General features: G+C 35.8%; 1 protein-coding gene across 1 annotated transcript in view; it reads right to left on the bottom strand.

The window, feature by feature from the left end:
- LOC122440807 (protein enabled-like) overlaps window positions 1-17,007 on the bottom strand; it is a 133,178-nt gene that overhangs the window by 98,077 nt on the left and 18,094 nt on the right. Inside the window, exons 5-6 of the mRNA XM_043467512.1 lie at window positions 16,203-16,298; window positions 16,013-16,063 (exon numbers count right to left, since the gene is read on the bottom strand). Coding sequence (XP_043323447.1) covers window positions 16,249-16,298 — 50 coding nt within the window. The 3' untranslated portion in view covers window positions 16,013-16,063; window positions 16,203-16,248. The remainder of the gene's footprint in view (window positions 1-16,012; window positions 16,064-16,202; window positions 16,299-17,007) is intronic.

Raw genomic sequence — 17,007 nt, 5'->3', positions numbered from 1 at the left:
CAAAACCTGATATAAAGCTACTTCAGTAGTTGTGAACACAATGTAGTACTGGCACAAGGACAGACATGTAAATCACTAGAACAGAACTTATTTTCAATAAAGGTGCAAAGGAAATTCACTGAAGGAAAAGATAGTCTTTTTAATTAACAGTACTAGGAAAACTGTATATGCATATGCCAAAAGATAAAGTTACACCTTTAAAAAAATAAATAAATAAAGTTACACCTTTATTTCACACTATACAAAATAAATCACAGATTTAAATGTTAGAGCCAAAACAAACTTTTAAAAGAAAACACAGGTGATTATCTCCAATACCTTAGGTTAGGCAAAAATTTATTTGATATGACACCAAAAACATGGTTCATTCTTTAAAATCTGGTAAATTAAACCTCATCAAAATTCAAATCATTTACACTTCAAAAGATATTATTATGAAAATTAAAAGATAAGCAACAGACTGGGAGAAAATGTTTGGGAAACATATATCTTATAAAGGATTTGTGTACAAAATATGCAAAGAGCTCTTTGTATACAAGAAGACAAACAACCCAATCAAAAATTGGGTAAAATTTTTGACAAAACATTTCACCAAAGAAGATATATGGGTGCTGTGGTTCATGGGGTCGCAAAGAGTCGGACACAACTGAGCGACTGAACTGAACTGAATAAACACACAAAAAGGTATTCTGTGTTAGTTTAGGAAAATGCAAATTAAAATCACAACAAGAAGCAATTTCACATCCATTAGGATGACTGTAATAACTTTTTTTAAAAAAGGATAATAACAAATGTTGGTAAGGATGTGGAAAAAAGGAGTCCTCATACTTTGCTGGTAGGAACACAAAATAATGCAACTACTTTGGAAGGTTTGAAGTCTCATTAAAAGTTAAAAATAAATTTTCCAAATGACTGAACAATTTTATACTTATGTATCTACCCAAGAGAAATGAAAATATATATTTACACAAAGACTTATACATGGATCCTCTTAGCACCATTATTCATATTCATAGTCAAAAACTATAAAAAACTAAATGTGCATTAACTGATTAATGGGTAGACATAATGTAGTGTATTTATACAGTGGAACACTACTCATCAATAAAAAGAACAAATTATTAACACATGCTTTGACATATGAACTTCAAAAATATAATTCTAGGGGAAAAGGGTGGGGGGAAGGATAGACTGGGATTTGGGGATTGATATGTACATGCTACTATATGTAAAACAGACAACCAATAAGGATCTTCTGTAAGCACAGGGAATTCTGCTCAATATTCTATAATAAGCTAAATGGAAAAAAAATTTGAAAAAGAGTAAATACATGTATATGTATGACTGAATCACTTTGCTGAATACCTGAAACAAACACAGCACTGTTAATTAACTCCAATATAAAATAAAAATTTTAAATAGAAATAAAAATTAAAAATAAATAAAAATGTTAATATTAAACAGTAACAGTAATATTACACAAGTGAAAGTGCAATAAATCATCCTAATGAAATTATAATATATAAAAGGTACTTTCATACTTAAGCATATTTTAATATTTCAGAAGCTTTCATAATTTTCATAAATGATGACGGTGAATACTTACTGAGTACACCAAACAGTTTAGACATCAAACACTTCCAACATGAAAATATATATATATTATTCTAAGTCAAAGAATACCAACACAAGAGACCACATATTGTGTCATTTGATTTATATGAAATTTCCAGGAAAGTAAAATCTACAGAGAAAGCAAATAGATTAATATTGTCCGGGGTAAGGAGAATGGATAGACGTTACCAAAGGGGATAGGCATGGGGGATGAATTAGGAGTTGATATTAACTGATACACACTGCTATATATAAAATAGATAAACAACAAGGACCTACAATGTAGCACAGGAAACTGTACTCAATATCTTGTTATAATCTACAATAGAAAAGAATCTGAAAAAGAATATAAACATGTACACATATAAGTGGATCACTCTCTGTGCACTTGAACTATACTTAAACTTAAGAAAGAGGAGAGGGAATGGAGATTAACAATTAAGGAACATAAAGGATCTTATTTGGGTGACAGAGTGCCTGAAATCTGATCATGGTAATAGCTGCACAATTTGTTAAAATTACTAAAAAAAGTAATTGAATAAATACTTGTAATGGGTGAAATGACATACCCTAAAGCTACATAAATATATATATATATAAAAACATATATGACTATACTATATGACTATACATATGTATATACATATATGAACATCAGACTGGTAATTCATGTCACAAAAACAACAGTGAAAACCAGAAAACAAGATACTGAGATCTTACACATGATGACAAACAAAATTGCCATCCCTGAATTTTATTCCCAGTGAAATATATTTAAAGAATTAACACAAACAGAGACTTCTTCGGGCTTCCCAGATAGCTCAGCTGGTAGAGAATCTGCCTTCAATGCAGGAGACACAAGTTCAATTCCTGGGTCAGGAAGATCCCCTGGAGAAGGGAGGGGCTGCCCACTCCAGTATTCTTGGGCTTCTCTGGTGGCTCAGACAGTAAAGAATCTGCCTGCAAGGTGGGAGATCCTCAGTTGGGATGATCCCCTGGAGGAGGGCATGGCAATCCACTCCAATATTCTTGCCTGGAGAATCCCCTTGGACAGAAAGGCCTGGTGGGCTACAGTCCATGAGGTCGCAAAGAGTCAGACATGACTGCGTGACTAAGCACACACACACAGAGCCTTCTTCAGAACAATAAAACCAGAGTTTGTCATCAGCAGATACTCCGTAGAAGAACTGCTAAAGAATAAACTACAGGTAGCAGGAATGAGCAACTAAGCTAACCATCAGACAGTCACACTTGTCTCCCATGCTAGTAAGGTCATGCTTAAATATTTGCCTGCTAGGCTTCAGCATTATGCAAACCAAGAACCTTCAGATGTCCAAGCTGGATTTAGAAAAGGAAGATGAACCAGAGATCAAATTGCCAACATTCCCTGGATTATAGAGAAAGCAAAAGAATTTCAGAAATACATCTATCTCTGTTTCATCGACTACACTAAAGCCTTTAACTGTGTGGATCATGACAAACTGTGGAAAGCTCTTAGAACGATGGGAATACCAGACCATCTTACCTGTCTCCTGAGAAACCTGTATGCAGGTCAAGAAGCAAACTTAGAACCCTGTATGGAACAACTGATTGGTTCAAGATCAAGAAAGGAGTTCTACAGGGCTGTCTGCTGTCACCCTGTTTGTTTAACCTATACGCTGAGCACATCATGAGAATTGCCAGGCTGGATGCGTTACAAGTCGGAATCAACTTAGGCAGGAGAAACATCAGCAACCTCAGACATGCAGATGATACCACTCTAATGGCAGTAAGCGAAGAGGAACTAAAGAGTCTCTTGATGAGGGTGAAGGAGGAGAGTGAAAGAGCCGGCTTAAGACTAAATATTGAAAAAACTAAGATCATGGCATCTGGCCCCATTATTGTATGGCAAATAAAAGGGGAAAAAGTGGAAATAGTGACAGATTTCCTCTACTTGGGCTCCAAAATCACTGTGGATGGTGATTGCAGCCATGAAATCAGAAGATAATTGTTTCTTGGCAGGAAAGCAATGACAGACATAGACAGTGTGTTGAAGAGGTATGTATAGTCAAGGCTATGGTCTTCCCAGTGGAAGCTGGGACTGCAAAGAAGACAGAATGCCAAAGAACGGATACCTTCAAAGTGTGGTGCTGGAGAAGACTCTTGAAAGTCCCTTGGAAAGCAAGGAGATCAAACCAGTCAATCTTAAGGGATATCAACCCTGAACATTCACTGGGAGGACTCATGATGAAGCTGAAGCTCCAGTATTTTGGTCATCTGATACGAACAGACGACTCACTGGAAAAGTCCCTGATGTTGGGAAAGATTGAGGGCAGAAGGAGAAGAGGGCATCAGAGGATGAAATGGCTGGGTGGCATCATCAAGGCAATGAACATGAACTTGGGCAAACTCCGGGGGATTGTGAGGAACAGGGAGGCTGGCATGCTGCAGTCCATGGGGCCGCAAAGAGTCAGACATGACTGGGCAACTGCACAAAAAGAAGCAGGAATGAGCTCCCAGACCAAAGATCTAACATGCAAGACAGAACCAACGACAAATAAAGTGACAAATACGTGAGTATGCACACATGAATATCAAGTATAAAAAGTAGTAATAATAAAGTTTCATGGGGTTAAAAATAAACATAATACAACAATTTTCAGGGGAGGGGGAGCAGGGTTAAAGTGTGCTAAAGTCTTTATCTTATTGATAAGGAAGCTAAAAGTAACGATAATAACTTGAGACTCTGACAATTATGTTTATTATAACTACCAGAGTAACCAACAAGTGAATAGAAACAGAATGTGTAACTTCTAAATTATTAGAGGGAAAATAAAATAATTAAAAAATTATCCATTGTAGGGCTTCCCTGGTGGCTCAGATGGTAATGAATCTGCATGGAATGTGGGAGACTTGGATTCGATCCCTGGGTTGGGAAGATCCCCTGGAGGAGGGCATTGCAACCCATTCCAGTATTCTTGCCTGAAGAATCCCCATGGACAGGGGAGCCTGGCAGGCTGCAGCCCCTGGGGTCTGAAAGAGCTGGACACAAACTGAGCAACTCAGCAAAGAAAACAGCACTCAGTCAAGGTTACCCAGAGAAACAGAACCAAAACCAGTAGGGTTTGTCATGTGTGTTACATGTGTCTGTCAAGACAGAGAGAGAGAAACACTTATTTTAAGAAACTGGCCAACGCAATTATGGAGGCTGACAAGATCCAAGATTTACAGTCAGCAACCTGGAGACCCAGGAGAGCTGATGGTATAGTTTCAGTCCAAGTCCAAAGGCCTAATAAGCAGGAAAGTCAATAGTATGATTCTGTTCTGAAAGCCAGTAGTTTTGAGACCCAGGAAGATGTTTCAAGTTGAGTCTGATTGTGGAGGAAAAAGCAAATGTCCCAGCTCAAAGGCAATAGGGCAGGAGTTCCTTCTTACTACTCCTTTTTGGTTTCTTCAAATCTTTAACAGACTGGATGAGATGCACCCATATTGAGGAGGGCAATCTGCTTTACTCAACCTACCAATTCAAATGTTAATCTCATTCAGAATTTTTGATAAAATATCTGAGCAACCGGTGGCCTAGTCAAGTAGACACATTAAATTAATCATTACATCAATCCAAAAGAAAGCAAAAATGGAGCAAAACAGAAAAGACATGTCAAATAGAAAGTGAAAAATAGGACAGCAAAGCCTACCACATCAGTAAATACATTGAATGTGATCAGATTTAAACCCTTAGAATCAACTAGATGTCTGATAGAAGGTATATTAATTCAATCCACTGATTCACTAACATCTACTATGTGTTATGTATTATTTTACGTATATAGACACATCAGTGGGAAAAAAGCAATCAGATTCAGTTCAGTTCAGTAACTCAGTCGTGTCTGACTCTTTGTGACTCCGTGAACTGCAGCATGCCAGGCCTCCCTGTCCATCACCAACTCCCAGAGTTCACCCAAACCCATGTCCATCAAGTCGGTGATGCCATCTAACAATCTCATCCTCTGTCATCCCCTTTTCCTCCTGCCCTCAATCTTTCCCAGCATCAGGGTCTTTTCAAAAGAGTCAGCTCTTCACATCAGGTGGCCAAAGTATTGGAGTTTCAGCTTCAGCATCAATCCTTCCAATGAACACCAAGGACTGATCTCCTTTAGGATGGACTGGTTGGATCTCCTTGCAATCTAAGGGACTCTCAAGAGTCTTCTCCAACACCACAGTTCAAAAGCATCAATTCTTCGGCATTCAGCTTTCTTTATAGTCCAGCTCTCATATCCATACATGACCACTGGAAAAACCATAGCCTTGACTAGACGGACCTTTGTTGGCAAAGTAATATCTCTGCTTTTCAGTATGCTATCTAGGTTGGTCATAACTTTCCTTCCAAGGAGTAAGCATCTTTTAATTTCATGGTTGCAATCACCATCTACAGTGGTTTTGGAGTCCAGAAAAATAAAATCAGCCACTGTTTCCCCTGTTTCCCCATCTATTGAATCTAAAATCAGCCACTGTTTCCCCTGTTTCCCCATCTATCCCCATGAAGTGATGGGACTGGATGCCATGATCCTACTTTTCTGAATGTTGAGTTTTAAGCCAACTTTTTCACTCTCCTCTTTCACTTTCATCAAGAGGTTCTTTAGTTCTTCTTCACTTTCTGCCATAAGGGTGGTGTCATCTGCATATCTGAGGTTATTGATATTTCTGCCGGCAATCTTGATTCCTCCAGCCCAGCATTTCTCATGACGTACTCTGCACATAAGTTAAATAAGCAGGGTGACAATATACAGCCTTGACGTACTCCTTTTCCTATTTGGAACCAGTCTGTTGTTCCATGTCCAGTTCTAACTGTTGCTTCCTGACCTGCATATAGGTTTCTCAAGAGGCAGTTCAGGTGGTCTGGTATTCCCATCTCTTGAAGAATTTTCCACAGTTTATTGTGATCCACACAGTCAAAGGCTTTGGCATAGTCAATAAAGCAGAAATAGATGTTTTTCTGGAACTCTCTTGCTTTTAGTGGAAAAAAAGTAATCAGATTACAGAATAATAAACAACTGTTCTGTATTCATTTTCATCTATCTATAATCCCTACCTCCCTTTTAAAAAGACTGTGCTGATTTATAATTGGAAACATTTTATACAACAGGTTAATATAAATTAAAAACAAAAGAAGCTCCATAATTACATGAACAAATTTAGGGGTAAAGAATTCTGCCAACACAAGAGATGTGGGTTCAATCCCTGGGTCAAAGATCGCCTGGAGAAGGAAATGGTAATCCACTCCAGTACTCTTGCCTAGGAAATCCCATGGACAGAGGGGCCTGGTGGGCTGCAGTCCACGGGGTCACAAGGGTTGAACACGACATGGCGACTAAACAGCAACAAGAACATGGTTAAACAAGCATCCACACATGAGGGAGTTACTAAAAGTAAGTACTATCAGTATTAAAACTTGAGTTAATAGGCATCCAAGGCAAAAAGGGAAATAGCACATTTTAGTCACCTACCTACCAAAAATTGTATATTCAGTAGAACACACAAACTTTCATTTAGCCCTAAAGTATAAGGAAAATGAACAGAGATGCTTATATTCTGAGAAATATATAATTATACAGGCTGTTCCAAGAGATCCAGTAGCCAACCTAAGAAGCTTCATACAAAGACAAGTTGGGTACGATAGGAGAAAAACGTGGGCCTCATATTCAGACAGAATTCAGTTTCAGACATGTTCCATGCCAGGCTGGACAAATTAGAAACTGGATTCATGATTGCTGAGAGAAATATCAACACCTGAGATAGGCAGATGATACCACTCTAATGGCAGAAGGCAGAAAGCAAAGAGGGACTAAAGAGCCTTTTGATGAGGGTGAGTGAGGAGCGTGAAAAAGCTGGCTTAAAACTCAACATTCAAAAAACTGAGATCATGGCATCCTGTCCTATCACTTCATGGAAAATAGATGGGGGGAAAAGTGGAAATAGTGACAGATTTTATTTTCTTAGGCTTCAAAATCACTGTGGACAGTGACTGCAGCCATGAAATTAAAAGACGCCTGCTCCTTGGAAGAAAAGCTATGGCCAACCTAGACAGAATATTAAAAAGCAGAGACATCACTTTGCCAACAAAGGTCCATATAATCAAAGCTATGATTTTTCCAGTAGTCATGTACACATGTAAGAGTTGGACCATAGAGAAAACTGAGTGTCAAAAGAACTGATGTTTTTGAGTTGTGGTGCTGGAGAAGACTCTTGAGAGTCCCTTGGACTGCAAGGAGATCCAACCAGTCCATCCTAAAGGAAATCAACCCTGAATGGTCATTGGAAGGACTGATGCTGAAGCTGAAGCTCCAATACTTTGGCCACCTGATGCAAAGAGCTGATTCATTGCAAAAGACCCTGATGCTGGAAAGACTGAAGGAAAAAGGGAGACAACAGAGGATGAGGTGTTTGGGTGGAATCACCGACTCAATAGACATGTATCTGAGCAAATGCCGGGAGTTACTGAAGAACAGGAGAGCCTGGAGTGCTGCAGTCCATGGGGTCACAAAGAGTCAGACACAACTTAGCAACTGAACAACCACAACAACATGTTTCATCACCTACGTCTGTACGACCATAGGCAAGTTACTTAACCTTTCTGAAATCAATTTCCCCATCTCTGAAACAGAACTATGATTGAAGGAATTAGAGAGATGTTTTATAAGGTATCTAGCATATAATAAATTCTCAATTTTAAAAAAAGTTATTATTATTATAGCACATAATCATAAACATAGGGGCACTGTAAATTGATACAGAGAGGAGTTTCTACTTATAGATCAAAGCATATGGTGCTTAAAGAATAGTCTGTTCCACCGTACCAATGAACTAAAATATGAACAATATGGAAGTAATATAAATGAAGAGAAAGTTGACTACTGTACACAAACCATAAGGTTTGTGTATATGCATTTACATAAGGCAAGTCAAAGGAAAACTGGGCTTTTGTCAAGTGGGTTCATCTTTGGGTTAACAACCACTTTTTGCCTTTTTCCTAAGCATCGACATTAACCAGTAAACTACATAAGGGTAGAGTCCATTCATGGTTTTCCATGCCATTCTTTCCCAGTATAGACATATTCAGAGCACTCAATATTTGTTAATCAAAAAATGGGTATCAATTATCTCTGGAATTTATAGTTTTCAAGAATGTTGTCTAATATATTTTGCAGTGATAGTTTGACTCTATGCATTTCTGTGACTTGTGACATAAGCAGGTTTTTTAAATGACCAACTCTGATGGCTAATTTTACGTGTTAACTTGGCTATGCTATAATACCCAGTTATAGATGGGGAAACAATGGAAAGAGTGAGAGACTATTTTTGGAGTCTCCAAAATCACTGCAGATGGTGACTGCAGCCATAAAATTAAAAGACGCTTACTCCTTGGAAGAAAAGCTATGACCAACCTAGACAGCATATTAAAAAGCAGAGACATTACCCTGCCAACAAAGGTCTGTCTATTCAAGGCTATGGTTTTTCCAGTAGTCATGTATGGATGTGAGAGTTGGACTATAAAAAAACTTGAGCACCAAAGAATTGATGCTTTTGAACTGTGGTGTTGGAGAAGACTCTTGAGAGTCCCTTGGACTGCAAGGAGATCCAACCAGTCAATACTAAAGGAAATCAGTCCTGAATATTCATTGGAAGGACTGATGCTGAAGCTGAAACTCCAATACATTGGCCACCTGATTCAAAGAACTGACTCATTTGAAAAGACCCTGATGCTGGGAAAGATTGAGGGCAGGAGGAGAAGGGGACAACAGAGGATGAGACAGTTGGATGGCATCACAGGCTCAACGGATATGAGTTTGAGCAACGCTCCAGGAGCTGGTGATGGACAGGAAGCCTGGCGTGCTGCAGTCCATGGGGTCAAAAGGGTTGGACACAACTGAGCGACTGAACTGAACTGAATTAATCAAACACTAAGTTAGGTGTTACTGCTATGGAGGTGTTCTGTAAATATTATTACCATCTCCAATAGGCTGACTTTAGGTAACAGAAATTATCCTCAGTAACTTGGGTGAGCCTCATCCCATGAGTTGAAGGCCTTAAGAGCAAAAATTGAAGGTCCCAGGCAAGAAGAAATTCTCCCTCCAGACTGAAGCATTATCTTCTGCCTATGTTTACAGCACTCAAACTTGCCCTACAGAATTTAGACTTGACAGTCCTCTCAACCAAGTGAGCCACTTTCTTAAAATAAATCATAAATGCATGTGTGTATATGTATGTATATATATATATATATATATATATAGAGAGAGAGAGAGAGAGAGAGAGGGAGAGAGGGAGAGAGAGAGAGAGAGGGAGAGAGAGGGAGAGAGAGGGAGAGAGAGGGAGAGAGAGGGAGAGAGAGGGAGAGAGAGGGAGAGAGAGGGAGAGAGGGAGAGAGAGAGAGGGAGAGAGAGGGAGAGAGAGGGAGAGAGAGGGAGAGAGAGGGAGAGAGAGGGAGAGAGGGAGAGAGAGGGAGAGAGGGAGAGAGAGAGGTTCTGTTTCCCTGGGGAGCCCTAATACACCACTGAATTGAATGATTTGTTTGAGGCTATAAAGTACTAAGTCAACATCAAAAGAAGAATACACCAAAAATAATATTATGTGTTGCTTTCGACCTGCAGTTTTAACTAAAACAAAATGTGTCTTTCCTATTCTTTGATATCAATGCTAAAGTACTGATTCCAACCAGCATCTATCATCTTTAAAATTCAAGTCCCTTGAGTATTTTTGCATAATAAGATAGAGATTTCTCAGTATCAAAACCATGTACTATTTTTTTAACCATATATCATTAAATCCAATAGAAAGGAATTTCTTTAAAAATTCTTTTAAAGATTATCCATAACATTAATAGCATAAGACTTAAAATCATACAACATGCACTAATACCCTATTAGTGTTCATATAATAAAAAGATATAATTGTGTACTCCACACCTATTAATCCGTAGTTCCACTCCTTAGCATATACCCACACGAGAGAAATAAAGAGCTTATCAAATCTATGCCAAGGAAGGATTTAACCAAAAATATATTTTAATACAGCAGATGCTACTTAAAGATTCACTTTATATTACTAGGATAAAAACTGCCACTTCCATTGTACAAAACTAGAAAAGGTATACCAATGTAATGTTGATATTGAGAAATGCAATATATATTTCTGTAATATGAGACACTTGGAACATGTTACAAAAATGCAAATTTTATTTTCTTATATGTACATTTAGTGATAAAAGGGATGGAGAATAAATGTCAAGGGTTAAAGTGTAAACTGGAACAAAAGCCTTTGGCATATATTATTTACACTGAACATTCTGACCCTGTTAAATACTCACCTAGAAATGTAAATACCAGAAATTTATTCTTATATATTTTCCTTCAGTTTTTCCATAATTCACAGACACTTCCATTCCCTCTCACTCTACTAATGCTAAATTTTTCAAGTGAATCAATTAATAGAAGCAATCAGGTTATATATCACAAAATGTAGACAATCTAGAAATCTATTTTACTTAGTCAACATAAACAAATCATTAAAATAATTCAGTCCATTTCTGTGACTTTAAAAAATGTTCTTGTGTCCTCCTTTCCACGCTAGTCTTCTCGTCCCAAGTCTTATAGCCAGGTCACAGCAACAAAAGCCCATTTTACCATCTATTGCTTACTTCATATACCTAAAGAAGTACAATAAATGTTTCTAGATTTCAAATGGACAGCTATGTCACAGAGGTAAAAAGCACTGAGCCAGGCTGAAAAATGACAGTGTTTTATGGCCCCACTTTAGTTTATGGTCATTTCACAAAATCTACCAAAGTCATAAAAGATTTAAAGTTTGTTTTTCTACTGATAAAATTAATAAGTTGATCCTTTGTCTTCTCATTTCTAATTACTAATTCTATAATTTCAATTCTACTAGGATGGTTTATATTGTTAAAAACATCTTTGGAGAATTAATCTTTTGGTCATAATTTTTAAATGAATAATTGATTAAATATATAATTCATCGCCTAATCAGGAATAAAATTTTAATCCCATAAAAGATGTTTAATAGCAATTTTAACTACTAAGCACATAATTAATGGTGTTAGGGGACAAAAATTAAATTTCAAGGTGACTAAAGCATAAATTCAAGAACTGCAGACAATTCTAGAGTAACACAACATTAAAACTAAAATATGATAGCTATGTTTATAAAATTATACGTAGTTATAAGTTACTATCCACTTTTTCACATAAATTAATATAGTGTAAGATTTTATTCAGAAAAAAAACTTTTGTAAAACATTTTTAAAGGCAATGAAACAGCAATAAAACAATTTTTGGTTCTAATTTAAATAAATCTTATTCATAAAAGAAAGCAAAAAAAGTTAAAAGGCATTGGAACTCTTAAGATATTAATTACTGTGCATTTACATTGAGAGAAATTATATGACAGTACAATTCTATGACCCTTCTATGTGCAAAGCTTCCATTAACTTTGATTTTGCCTTTATAAGCAACAAAGAATTACTTTATCATATATAATATTTTTATTACTAAGAGAATCTCATAATAATACTGTTAAGCAATTGAGGCCCTACATTCTCAAGCCTCAGAGTTTTCAATGAAGGGACCTCCCTTTTACTATGGCAATGACTGAATTTTGCACAAAATTCTCAAATTTTGAATATATCACATTATGGAGCATCCATTTTATTTTTCAATTGCTTGGGTGGATAGAATCAAAGGAAATGCAATTTTACTACAGGAATTTTCCACCATTCAATTGCCAGTGTGGTTATGCATGAAGAACTCTAAGTCAAAAGAAAACAGAATAAAAAAAAAAAAAAAAGAAAACAGAATACATTTGAAAGCAGAATTGACCCCCTTTATTTGGTTTTACAAATGAAAAGATTCAAGATTCAGGTCACTTTTCACTACTCAAAAAGAGACCTATTAATAAGCATTAAAATGCTTCACATTTTATAGTCTGCAATATCATTGCTTCATTACGAATTAGGTATTTAGGGGAAAGCACATTTCCTACAAAGGAATTGTACAAAAATATACAATTCCTCCAACATGCATTTTTTAAATACTAAGAAAGAAATGTAACTGCTGTTTTTTGCAACCTAGGCTCAGGCAACTGCCCAAGCAGCCTATGCGGGACTGGTATCAATAGGAGTTTTATGCCTGATGGAAAATCATTCTAAAGATTTTTTTTTATCTGAAAAATAACGTCATCACTGTGATTTCCACCCTGGGATACAGAAGCGGGAATTACATTGTGTTGTTAAAATGTTAGCAACCGCATTTCATTTTTTGAAAAGGCAATTCAGTTTTCCTGAAGTAAAGAGTTGATTATATCTCTTATTACTGTTACAAGAATTTGATATATCACAAAGTATGAGTTACAGCATGTGCCAACTATCAACCAGGAAAAGTGAACCTGATTCATGATTCACTTTGAGAATGTCTAGTTAGTCAGTCAAGTGATTTGTAATCATGAAGGCTGCCAGAAACGGAATGAATAATGAGCCACAGTAAAATCCCTGGTTTGTTTTTTTTTTTAGTATTCTTATTTCATTATGTGACTTTTATTGCCACTTTTGATCGCTGTTTCTCAGCAGCACAAATTAAATTGCACATATTTACTTAGAAGTTTTTGACTATTAAATAGGCTAAAGGATACACAAGTTGAATGACCAGAATATTTAATGTCTTCCTACAAAATTAAAAGGCTTAGTGATTACAGCTTTAGCACAGAAAATTTCATTCTCTACCAACTCCCTCAACACTTGCCTTATTTTATTTAAATTATTTCGTGAATATGCTATTTCTGGATAGCTTATTCTAGTTCAGAAGACTTTCTCAAGTTCTTTCTATATAGTCTAAAATCATTTAACAGAATTTTGTTAATATCAGAAGCCTTAAACCTCCTTTAATATCTTCATTGCATACCATTTCCTCAGTTAAAACTATAACATAAGCTGATGGCCAAAGAACTTTTGACCTCTAATATATGTTATTAAATAATATATATTTATTGTTAAATATACATAATATTCGTTATTATAATATACAGTCATATTGAAGTATATAATAGATATATCTATAGTTATTAGTATAATCTTATTAAATTACAAATACAAAATATATAAACCAACTTACAGCTTGGCATATTACTAAAGGGGTAATATGATAAATAAGTGTTTTTCAAAATGTAAAAATACTAAATTATGTAAGAATTTGTCACTCTGATAATATTGGCTATTATTAGCACGTTATGAGGATGGCATGACATAAGAACTACACAGTTGTAAAGCAAATAGAACTTTAAATGTGATAACAAATAGACCCATTCTTTGTTGTATTTTTCTTAATTTTCAAGCAAAAAAGTCTTTATCCAAATTTAGACTGATTATAACACCAGACCACCCGTGGCCCTCCTTATGGAAAGTAATAAGTCCTTAAGTCAAGACCTATTCCACTCATTATTGAAATCGAATATTTATGAAAAATTCAACTGTCTAAATTTTGTGGATTAATTTCCAATAATAAATGCTCAAGATAACAAAATTCCAGGCATATACTATACTGACTCCAAGAAGCAAGGACAATTATAGCGAGACCTCAGGAAAGATACTGTTTTTCATTCTGAATAGTCCCTGAAAAGTATAGCAGCACTCTACCTTGGAATTCAATTTATCACCATTATCACACCAACTGTGAGAATCATCTTCCCTTTCCTACAGAGATTAACCATTCATTCAACAAATGCTTATTAAGCATCCATTATGTGTCAGATACTTTGCTAAAAATGGGGGATGTAAAAATGAATCAGACACATAGCCTTTGCACTCACCCTTGAGAGACCCATAATCTAGTCAGAAAGATTCATACAGGCAAACAAATAAAATAAAGGTTCTAGAATAGATCTATGTACTGGAAAGACTCAAAGAATATAAGGTATAATGACAGAGGTCAGTAGTCACAAAAAGCTTGAGAGAGATAACAAAGTTGAATCTTACATGAAAAGTCACTATTCACCAGGCAGCAAGGAGAAAAGATCATAATGGTAAGAAGGAGAATATTAATAAAGAAACGCCAAATAGCTAATTACCGTAGGGTGACCACAAGCTATTCAGTTTAACTAAAATTAACATGTAAAAAATATATATGAAGTTGGGTGGTGAGGAAGAAGACCGCCAGAAGTAAGCCTGAAGTGTATGTAACAGATCAAAAACGTTTTATAAGTACACAAACACAATATATGTCTTATAAATAATAGAAACTTTTGAAGAACTTTAAGCATAAAAATCACAGGGTCATAGGTTTCCATAATGTCTAAACAATTTATGCATCGGACTTCCTTCACAACAGTCAAATTAACATTTTACATTTTATTATGTAGCTGACAGAGAACTAATACCACTATTTTGGCCTACTTATTTTATATTCGCATGTAAATAATCTCCCAAAACAAGGGTCTCAGCCTCTAGCAGACTTGTGAATTGAACAGCAATTCTGAAGAGTGTGGCAAACACTAAAAATATACCAAGTTTACCAAGGAAGCATATCAAGATTCTACTTAGAGAAGTCATATGTGTAATATATGTATATGCATACACAAACAACAGGGATAATATATTGACTTTCAAACATTATATCCATGTAAAGTCACAAAAGCAAGTGTTTTACATAGACACGTTTTGGTGTACCTCAATCAGTAGTACAAAATCACTATGAACTAGCCAGATTATGTTTCAAAAATAAAGTACCCTAGTCCTGAATTGCATACATAAAAGCTTCATGCAGCTTAATGCAGCATTTATAAACAGGAACTCTGAGGTCAGAGTGTCCAGGGTTGGAATCCTGAATTAGCTACAATCTTATACCCTGAGAAGGAAATGGCAACAGACTCCAGTACTCTTGCCTGGAAAATCACATGGATGGAGGAGCCCAACAGGCTACAATCAATGGGGTCGGAGAGAGCTGGACACGACTGAGCGACTTCACTTCACTTTATACCAAGTATTAGCCTCTTTGAGTCTCAGTTGCCTCATCTGTCAGCCTGGGGTAACGATTCCTGTCCCACACACTGCTGTGAAGATGCAGTAAGTCCAGAAAGCACTCAGCACAGGGCGAGCAAATGTTAATTATTCAATAAATCGTATCTTATTATTACAAATGGAATAGAAATTATTCTAGTTATGATAGACTCATTTATACACTAAAAAATTTTGGTTTATTTGCATTATACTGTTAAAGAAATTTCCAAAGTCTAGTCCAACTGAAAATATCTGATGTAGGCTTAATGTGAAAATAATAATATGAGAAAATCATCTAAAAACAATGTTTTAAAGGAAAAAGATTCTGAAAAATGAATCAAGTTATACTTAATTACTTACAGAGCATGGGAAGGGTGAGTCCAATCTTACTATAGGACTATTGGGAGCCTCCTTCAGGAAAAGGAAAACTACAGTCAAATCTTTTCTCCAAATACAGTGCCACATCATTCCATTTTTGAATTTCATTGCCTCTTACTAAAAGATTTAGTACAGATGATGAGGCTGGTTATAATCACATAATGACATGTACCTGTAGTATAAGGATCTTCTCCCTAGAGTGAGGTCTTTCTTTGACTTCAGTGAGCATCAGTCCTAACAGTCTCTGATCTTGGGATTTGTTTATAACCTGAAAAAGAAATAGATAATAACAAAAAAGTAACAAAAAAAGTAGAATACTAGTAAAGCAAGACTGTAAAAGAAAATTTACCTTTAAAAAAAAAAAGAAAGAAAATCTACTTTTACTTTGACAGTCTAACGATAGAGCTGACTCAAATGAAAATAACTAGAATAGATGGCCAAAGCAACATTGGTAACTGTATCAAGTTACTTATACATATAAACACATACTCAAGGTTAGGTAAACTTGGGTCAAGTCAAAAATGTAATTACTATAGTAAAATGAAGTTATGATTATTAAATATGCATTAAATGATATAAACCTGAACTATAGATTGCTATACAGATACACTCCTAACTCTTGTGATAATCTTAAACATATATATGTAGTCATTCACTGTGTTTCTGGGATAGCAAACGTGGGGCAAGCATTAACATCGAGTACCAGTTGAAAGATCATAATCTATATATTTGAAAATGGAAGAGAATCTTTACAATTACACTGCAATTATTCTGAAATTTCCTAAAATCAGTAATATATTATAAAATAAGCATGTGATACAGGTGAATTCTATTCTAGCCATATTTATTCAAATAAAAATCATGAATTGTAAGTCAGCTAGCATGTGTTATACAGAAATAAGAACAGAGGTGAGAGAAAGAAGCTAATCAAACTACTTTTATTAGGTATATTCATAAATAGCAAATTACTTCCATTC

The sequence above is a fragment of the Cervus canadensis genome, chromosome 4 (assembly GCF_019320065.1).
Source record: "Cervus canadensis isolate Bull #8, Minnesota chromosome 4, ASM1932006v1, whole genome shotgun sequence".
NCBI classification, from domain to species: domain Eukaryota; kingdom Metazoa; phylum Chordata; class Mammalia; order Artiodactyla; family Cervidae; genus Cervus; species Cervus canadensis.
The sequence above is the reverse complement of the archived record's forward strand: the minus strand, read 5'-3'. Positions and strand labels throughout refer to the sequence as shown.